Here is a 9,152-nt window from a genome sequence, read left to right on the forward strand (position 1 = left end):
TGTGCTATAGTGCAGAAGCAGTGTACAGCCTTTTTGACAAATAATTTCGGGTATGGAGAAGTTTTCTCTGTTCCAGGAGCTGCTTTTCTCAGCTACTTCATGATGCATACCCTGCTTTTGTGCCTATAAATTTTTATAAATAATTAGGTAAAAGGAGAATTCCACCTGCATTGTGAGAGAAATAACAAAGCAACCTTGTAATGGTTGTGACCCACACTGTAAACTTTCAAAGCTGAAATCACAAATAAAGCTGAAGCTGATGAGATTTATATTTCTGATATCATACCTTTTCAAAATCAACTATAATTGATAGCTACCATTTCATAACTTTACCTAATTCATGTGTAAAAGTAAGCACATACTTTTGCAGAAAACAAAAGACAGCCAGATTAGTTATTGCAGTTCAGATAATTTCATTGTGTATCATGCAGGACTGTTCTGTCTGTTCAACTAAGGATGAATCAAAGGGATAGGAGGAATGAATTTAGAATTAATATATTGATTTTAATTTGAGACATTACCTGTAATATCATTGCTTTATGCAGTTTTCTTTCACCATTCTACCCTAATTTTTCTGCTCTTCTAGTCTCTCAACTGTTTAATCCATTTTCTACTTAAAATGGAATTGGATAGAGAAATATTAATTTAACCAAATATTTAGCATTCACTGATTTTCAGGTAGTGTTCCTATTCAGTATGAAGCCTATATCACCTGTGACAATCATTCCCTTCCATTTCTGGAAAGGAATCTTTCTATTTTAGAAACTTTAAAAACATACTGCCTTTTACATTACTTTCCTTTTTTTCCATTTATGCATTCCTGAATCTTCCCCTTGGAAGTTATTTTCTTTTGACTACTTTTTCCATTTTACCCAATGCCATCCAGGTGCTTTGAAATTAATAGCCTAGGTTAGAGCTCTGTTTTGTAACAGATTTCACTATAAGCCAGATTCATGTGATAATCATGATGTAAAATATTTGTATCCCATTTTCATCAGGCTTCTTGGTGTTCTTAACCAATTTTATGTATTTGTGAAGTTGTCAATAAATTAGGTTTCCTGAATCAAAGCAGTAGGCAAACGCTAGGTAATGTTCATGGGACAGATGTGTTTTGTTTGAGGAAATAAGCTATATATTTCCCAGAGATTATCTCAACAAGTGATTTTTGTTTATGGTTAAAATGGTTGACACTGCATGTGTAGTAAAAGGTTCCTGTATAACTGCCTTACTGAATTATATGCTCAAAAAAATTCTTAATAAGTTTGCAAAAGGGAATTGCTGATTGACAAAGGACTTTTCTAAGGGCATTACTAAGACACTCTTCCTTCAGGAAATCCTCATAATTGACATGATTTTACATGGAAATGGTCTTTGCGTTTGGATGCACATTAATGCCATTTCATGAAGAGAGTTCCATACTCCGACTCACACCATTTTGGAACAGCCTCTCCTGTATCCTAAAGGGTCTAGAGTGTAAAGCTACAAGGCTACCAAAGAAGTTTAAGACAATAGTTCACTCTCAGAAGAGTATTGCAACCTGTTGTTGCTAACACACTTTTTAGGAGGATGTAAAGACATTGGAGTGTAGAAGAGTTGTGTTCTGCACTTGAACAAGTGGGTGCAGATGAAAATTAGCAATGTAATTCTTGTAGACTGCTCAGGCAGATACAGGGGTCATCTTGCATTTCAGATTTTGAGTAGCTGAGACTAGTCAAAGTCTTTACTTGAGCTTGTTGGAAGTGCTTGCTGTCATCTGTTAAAAGCATACTGAGAAGGGTTCAGCAATAATTACTGACATTCAAAAAGCAGAGGTTCAGTTCCTGAATTTTTATAACTGGTTTTAACTTAAGGAAATAAAGCTTTTGCTTTCTGAACTTGATTTAAAAATGAAAGAAAAATATTTTTTTAATCCATGAGGTGAGAGTGACTTGTCATCAAGTCTATATCAAGTTCCTAGCAAACCTGGAATCCAAGGAGGGAGAAGAAAAAAATGTGCAGGACTTCCTCCGTGTCTGAGGCTCAACCATCTTCAACTGCTTAATAAATAGCCTTCCCTCTAGAATGAAGATCAGAAGTGGAGATGTTCAACACCATTCACAACTCAACATCCTTAGGGTTACTAGAAACGCAACTAGACTCCTCAGTAGCTAGGAATACTGTGGTGAGTGTGTGTGTGTGTGACTTAGGACAAAGCAGCTTGCTTGATTAGCATCATATCCACAAACTTTCTCCTCTTCCACCACTGACACTCAGTAGCAGCTGTGTGTACTTTCTACAAGATGCACTGTAAATAGCCTTCCCTATAGAATGAAGATCAGAAGTGGAGATGTTCAACACCATTCACAACTCAACATCCTTAGGGTTACCAGAAACGCAACTAGACTCCTCAGTAGCTAGGAATACTGTGGTGAGTGTGTGTGTGTGACTTAGGACAAAGCAGCTTGCTTGATTAGCATCATATCCACAAACTTTCTCCTCTTCCACCACTGACACTCAGTAGCAGCTGTGTGTACTTTCTACAAGATGCACTGCAGAAATTCACCAATGCACCATCCAAATCCACAACCACTTCCTTCTAAATGGACTTGGGCAGTAGGTACATGGGAACACCAATACCACCACCTGTAGTTCCCCTCCAAGCCACGTACCATCCTGACTTGGAAATATATCACTGTTCCTTCACTGTCGCTGGATCAAAACCCTGGAATTCCCTCCTTAACGGCATTGGGGAATCAGAAGAATAGAAGTAGGCCATCTGGTCCTTCGAACCTGGTTCACCGTTCAATAAGATCATGGCTGATCTTTTCATGATCTCAGCTCCTGCTTACCCGCCCTCTCACTATAACTCTTAATTCATTTACTGTTCATCTATCTTCGCTTTAAAAAACCTTTGAGGAGGTAGCCTCAACCACTTCACTGGGCAGGGAATTCCATAGATTCACAACCCTCTGGGTGAAGAAGTTCCTCTCTACATCTATTCTTTTCATAATTTTATGTTTCTATAAGATCCCCCCTTTCATTCTTCTCAATTGCAATGAATATAATCTCAGTCTCTCCTCATAAGCCAACCTCAAAGTCCAAAATCAACCTAGTGAATCTCTAATGCCAGTACATTCTTCCTCAAGTAAGGAGACCAAAATTGCACGCAGTACTCGTGGTGTGGCCTCACCAGCACCCTATACAGCTGTAACATAACTCCCTGCTTTTAAACACAATCCCTTTCTCAATGAAGGACAAAATTCCATTTGCCTTAATTACCTGGTGCACCTGCAGACCAACCTTCTATGATTCACGTAGAAGGACACCCAGGTCCTTCTGCACAGCAGCATGCTACAATTTTTTTGCCATTCAAGTAATAGTTCTTTTTACTGTTATTCCTATCAAAATGGATGATTTCACATTTATGAACATTTTACTCCATCTGCCAGACCTTTGCCCACTCAAACTATTTATGTCCCTCTGCATAGTTTCACAATCCTCTGCACACTTTGCTCTGCCACTCATCTTGGTGTCATCCGCAAACTTTGACACACTACACATGGTCCTCAACTCTAAATAATTATGTAAATTGTGAATAATTATGGTCCCAACACTGATCCCTGAGGCACACCACTAGTCATTGACTTGCCAACCAGAAAAATACACATTTATCCCCACTCTTTGCTTCCTATTAGTTAACCAATCCTCTGTCCATGCTAATACATTGTCCGTAATGCCTTGCATCTTTATCTTATGCAGCAGCCTTTTATGCAGCACATTGTTGAATGCCTTTTGAAAATCTAGATCACCTCATCTACTGGGTCCCTGTTGTCCACCCTGCTCATAATGTCTTCATAGAATTCCAGTAATTAAACATGACCTGCCCTCATGAACCCATGCTGCATCTGCCCAACAAGACAATTTCTTCCTTGATAACAGACTCGAGCATTTTCCCCACCACAGAAATTAAGCCAACTGGTCTATAATTCCCCATTTTTTGTCTACCTTTTTCTTTAATCAGTGGTGTCACATCTGCTGTTTTCTAATCTGCTGGATCTGCCCAGAGTCCACTGTATCGGCCTACAGAATGTGGACTGAAGCAGTTCAAGGCAGCAGCTCACCACTGGCAACTAGATGGTAAGACAATGAATGCTGGCCAGTCAAGGACGCCCATGTCTTAAGAGTGAATAAATATAGATTGAATTTTTTTTTAGTTTATTAACTTGTAAATCAATTAAAGTGGTCATCTTGCCTCATGTCCATATACCTTCATTAGGAGAATGCCTAATGTGAAACAGTAACAAAGAGGTTACCTTATCCTAATCATTGCCCAGAACATTTCAATTGATCAGCGCTAAGCACAGTCTTCAAAGTTTTATGCCATCTTTCCAATGCACCTTAAGATTGTGGATGGTGCACAAAAGATCCAAACGGTTTCATCCCTGAACTCGTAATAATTTCTTTAATTATCTACGTAATAAAAGTTTAATCTTGATCTGATGTATTTCTTTGGGTAATCCATAACTTAATAAAAAATGTAATAGTTCCACTACTATTTTTGCTAAAGGCAGGAAAACTTCAGGAAATATCTCTAATTTTTAAGTGTTATATTTAGACTTATCTTTCAAAATTCCAATGATGGGTCAATTTGGTATTTAAGTCACTTGCAAACTTCCGTTATGATACCCAGATGGACACGTGTGTGTTCCTCATTGGTTGGTATTTGAGGTTGTCATCATTTTCTCATCAAGACTTCAGATATTATTTTTGATTCAACTTGACTGTTTTGTATAACTTTTTCAATTGTAAATCTGTTTGTTGCTTTCCTAGTGAAGACGAAAATAAATAATCTGCCTCATTTTCTTTGCCTTCACTCTTATGAATAAAATTTTCAAAAATTAGATCCAATAGCTGGATTTCCAAAGAATCAGCCTGTTTGGTAGACACCTTTTCTTCTTGTCTGATTTTATAAGCCTAACATCTACGCGTAACGGACTGGAAGCTACCAGGAAGTTCTTCTCAGTTTCTTTTACCTCCACTATTTGCTCTACCATCCTTGGTGAAGGCAATAGTTTTCAACCTGTCAGGTCATTTCTCTCTAAAGGGTAAAAGAAAAATATTGTGGATGCTGGAAGTCTGGAAAAAAAGAGACATTGCTGGAGAAAGTCAGCAAACCTGGCAGCATCTGTGGAAACAAAAAGGTAGTTTTGCGTCTGGTACGATACTACTTCAGAATTCTCTATTGGGAATTTGATTTACTATTATAACTACTCCGTCTCCATTTGTCACATCACTATTGTCAACCAGAGTCAGATTACTAATATGTACCTCCAGTTAATATTTTCTCCTTTTTCAACCCTTCAAAGTCAAATAGCATCATCAGTTACCAATCAATGCCTTTGTTCAGTGCTCTGATTTTCCTTGTTCATCTGTCCAAAAAGAATAATTTTATAACTGCCCTGACCCATCTTTACAAATGTGCCAAAATTCAAAGTAAAATAAAAAAAATTGTGAAATATTGGGGATGACATGGGTTAGAACGAACTGAGTTTTAGTTAGCCGAATAAGTAACAATCATTTAAGTTTCATTTTCCATTTATTCAAAGGTAGCCAGGTTGAAGAGAGTTAAAACACACAAGTTCAGTGAAATCTGAAGAATTACTGGACTTGATGCTAACTTGGCTTTTTCTCCACAGAAGCTGCCACATCTGCTGAGTTTCTCTAATTTGCTGTCATTTCAGATCTGCAGCATCCACAGTTCTTTGTTTTATTTAAGACCCTTTACTAGAATAGATAAAGAACTGGTTTATAGAACAGGAAACAGAATAAGAATAAATAGGTCATTTTCAGATTGATAGGCTGTTCCTAGTCAGGTGTTGCAAGAATTCAGGCTGGGTCTTTGGCCAGTTAGAGTCTATTGATGACTCAGATGATTGAACAAATGTAGTGTCAGACATTTGATGACAATATGGAACCATGTTGGAAAGTAAACTGAGAAGGACAAAAGGTTTACAAAGAAACACATTGTTTGAATGGGTGGATAAAAGAATTAACATTTGGAGTACAATCTGGAAAAATTAGTTTCTTATTAAATGGTCAACTTTGCGCACTTGTACTTGAAACAAAGTCAATGTGAAGGTACAATGAGCAATTGGGAAGACAAATAGCATATTAACATTGATTAGAAGGGATTAATGTAAAATTATTGCTGAACAAGATGTTGGAACTAAGTGAACAAAAACAGAAGGTGGTGAATAAACAAGCTTTAAATTTAGGATTTTTTTCAAACTGTTAATTGCTTTCTATCTTGATCTGTATTTATTCAGTGTTGGCATATCATTTACTGAGGAGAAAGTGAGGTCTGCAGATGCTGGAGATCAAAGTTGAAACTTTATTGCTGGAACAGCACAGCAGGTCAGGCAGCATCCAGGGAACAGGAGATTCGACGTTTCGGGCAGCTGAAGAAGGGCCTGTGCCCGAAACGTCGAATCTCCTGTTCCCTGGATGCTGCCTGACCTGCTGTGCTGTTCCAGCAATAAAGTTTCAAATATCATTTACTGAGGCAACTAAACTATTAAATGTTCACTGCCATAGGAAATAATACACAAATGTTTGACAACTGAAGATTTCGGCAGTAATCAAATTAACTACTTTAACTGAGAATATTTCTGGCAGTGATATCATTATCAGTTTGCATTTGAAATGCCTGTTGTGGCCTGAATGATCTGTCTCTGAATCCCTGTATTTAAACCGGATCAAACAAAGTTTGCTCACTCACCAGGAATTTTCCAGCTGGACATATGATGGAGAATCCATCACAACAGCTACAATGTAGCAAACCATCCAGACAGCATAAGAGTGAAACAGCATTAAAAGCATATCACAATTTTTATGGCTTGCATAACTTACAAATTCCATATTCTAGAAAACAAAATATTTAAAGGTCCCGCTTTGTGGTATTACTGAGAAGGTAAATGGGCAAGGTGCCAAGTGAGGGCTTAGGGTGGCAGATGAGTCAGGTTGGGTAATCATGTAAGGTTAGGTGTTTGGTGGTAGTGGTGGTTAGGGAGGGAATGTTAGTTTTATTCTAATCCAGAAGTTATGGAAGATTTTAATTCTTCAAATGTTTCCTGGTTAACTGTTATCAAGATAAACCAGTTGGAACCCACCACAGCCTGACTCTAACTCTGTACGGGACTTTGTCAGAGGATTCCAGACATCAGCAAATTGCAAACCAAAATTTTACACATGCCAGCCAATTAAAGTATAGTGAGCTTCCAAGAGATCTTGACACACATATTTCAGGGTACTTCCAGTCTCTGATAGTTTGGAGATGGGAAGATCTGAGTCTATGTCTTTTAATTTCCTACATTCAAAAAAATTAGATCAGAGAGTTCTGTTATAAATTCACGACAAACATTTTTTATTAAATAGAAGTAAACACTAAAAAACAAACTTTATAAACAACAATTTTTTTAAATACAATGTATTCTACATACATGATACTTTTTACAACACAATTATTTACATGCAACTCCAACAAGAATTTGGCACACAATTTTTGCCAAGAAAAAAACCTACAAAATGTTTTTTCAATATCAGAAATGTTTTCATAAAAACACAATGTATTACTACCATGCAAATTTTAAGAGCTTCACAAAGGATTTATGGCACAAGATGGGAGCTCCAGGCTCCAGTGTTTCAGATTTTAAAAATTTCACTAGCGTTGTCCTTTCATGTAAATTTTAACGTGCTTCCATAGATTTGCTGCATCACAACTTGAACATTGTCAAGAATGAAATCAAAAGCCATGTTCCACAGGGAGTCTGCTGACTGTTGGATTAGCCTGCCAGGAAACAGCAAATACATAACTTTCAGAACATAGTTTTTCAAAACTAAGCATAAATTTATTTGAATTACTCTCTCAGTGGTAGCAGCAACTGAATACCACATACACCATATATTACACACTGCAGCATAAAATAGACAAATGCTGAGCTACACCAAATTAGGACGTAAAGTATTATATTAAGAAAGCTTTGCTGTGTGCATATAAAGGCTGGCAAATTAAGTATTAAAAAACAAAATAACACCTCACTGAAATTATGATTTGCTGACAGAGAAAAATTAATGTTCCAGAGGTGGACCTGAAGCCAAAATGTTAATTTCTCTAATGTTTAAGTGCTCCTTGACACACTAAATATCCCCAGTGCTGAAAGGAACTGAATATTTGAAAGAATTCAAGGTCAAAATGATGTTAGTCTGAAATTACTTGTTTTTCCACTTAGGAAACAGGATCACACTATCACTGGTAGCAGCAATCGATTCTGAGAAAGAGAATTTGACAGTTTGACATGAAAATGAATCAAACAAAGCTCTATGATTTCGACTATTTTTCAGAATTACAATACTTTGCAATGATAAACAATTAATAGTCCACAAAAGACCAAATCAGTCTGACAGCCCTTATTGTTATGGCTCTGATGCACCTAGAATATTTTCAATATTGAAAGTGGTCAACTACCCAAGTCAGTGAGACATTAATATATTGCTGGAGTTCTTCCTCTGAAGTCAAGAAATGCAAACATCTTTGTCAGATTTCACCAAAATCCATTTTAGTCTATTAAGAAACCACAGTGAAGGTCCAAAACTCATCATACAAAAGCAGAAAAATTAAGCTATAAGAGCATGATGATCTGGATCAGGATTTAGAGTCATAGAGATGTACAGCATGGAAACAGACCCTTCGGTCCAACCCGTCCATGCAGACCAGATATCCCAACCCAATCTAGCCTCATCTGCCAGCACCCAGCCCATATCCCTCCAAACCCTTCCTATTCATGTACCCATTCAAATGCCTCTTAAATGTTGCAATTGTACCAGCCTCCACCACATCCTCTGGCAGCTCATTCCATACACGTACCACCCTCTGTGTGAAAAAGTTGCCCCTTAGGTCTCTTTTATATCTTTCCCCTGTCATCCTAAACCTATGTCCTCTAGTTCTGCACTCCCTGATCCCAAGAAAAGACTTTGCCTATTTATCCTATCCATGCCCCTCAATTTTGTCAACCGCTATAAAGTCACCCCTCAGCCTCCGATGTTCCAGGGAAAACAGCCCCAACCTGTTCAGCCTCTCCCTATAGCTCAAATCCTCCAACCCTGGCAACATCCTT

General features: G+C 37.6%; 1 protein-coding gene across 3 annotated transcripts in view; it reads right to left on the reverse strand.

The window, feature by feature from the left end:
* Window positions 1–7,380: 7,380 nt before the first annotated feature.
* rev1 (REV1 DNA directed polymerase) overlaps window positions 7,381–9,152 on the reverse strand; it is a 127,116-nt gene continuing 125,344 nt past the window's right edge. For all 3 annotated transcript variants that reach the window (XM_043691687.1, XM_043691686.1, XM_043691688.1), the window contains exon 23: window positions 7,381–7,825. In XM_043691687.1, coding sequence (XP_043547622.1) covers window positions 7,714–7,825 — 112 coding nt within the window. In that variant the 3' untranslated portion in view covers window positions 7,381–7,713. The remainder of the gene's footprint in view (window positions 7,826–9,152) is intronic.

The sequence above is a fragment of the Chiloscyllium plagiosum genome, chromosome 6 (assembly GCF_004010195.1).
Source record: "Chiloscyllium plagiosum isolate BGI_BamShark_2017 chromosome 6, ASM401019v2, whole genome shotgun sequence".
Taxonomy (NCBI): domain Eukaryota; kingdom Metazoa; phylum Chordata; class Chondrichthyes; order Orectolobiformes; family Hemiscylliidae; genus Chiloscyllium; species Chiloscyllium plagiosum.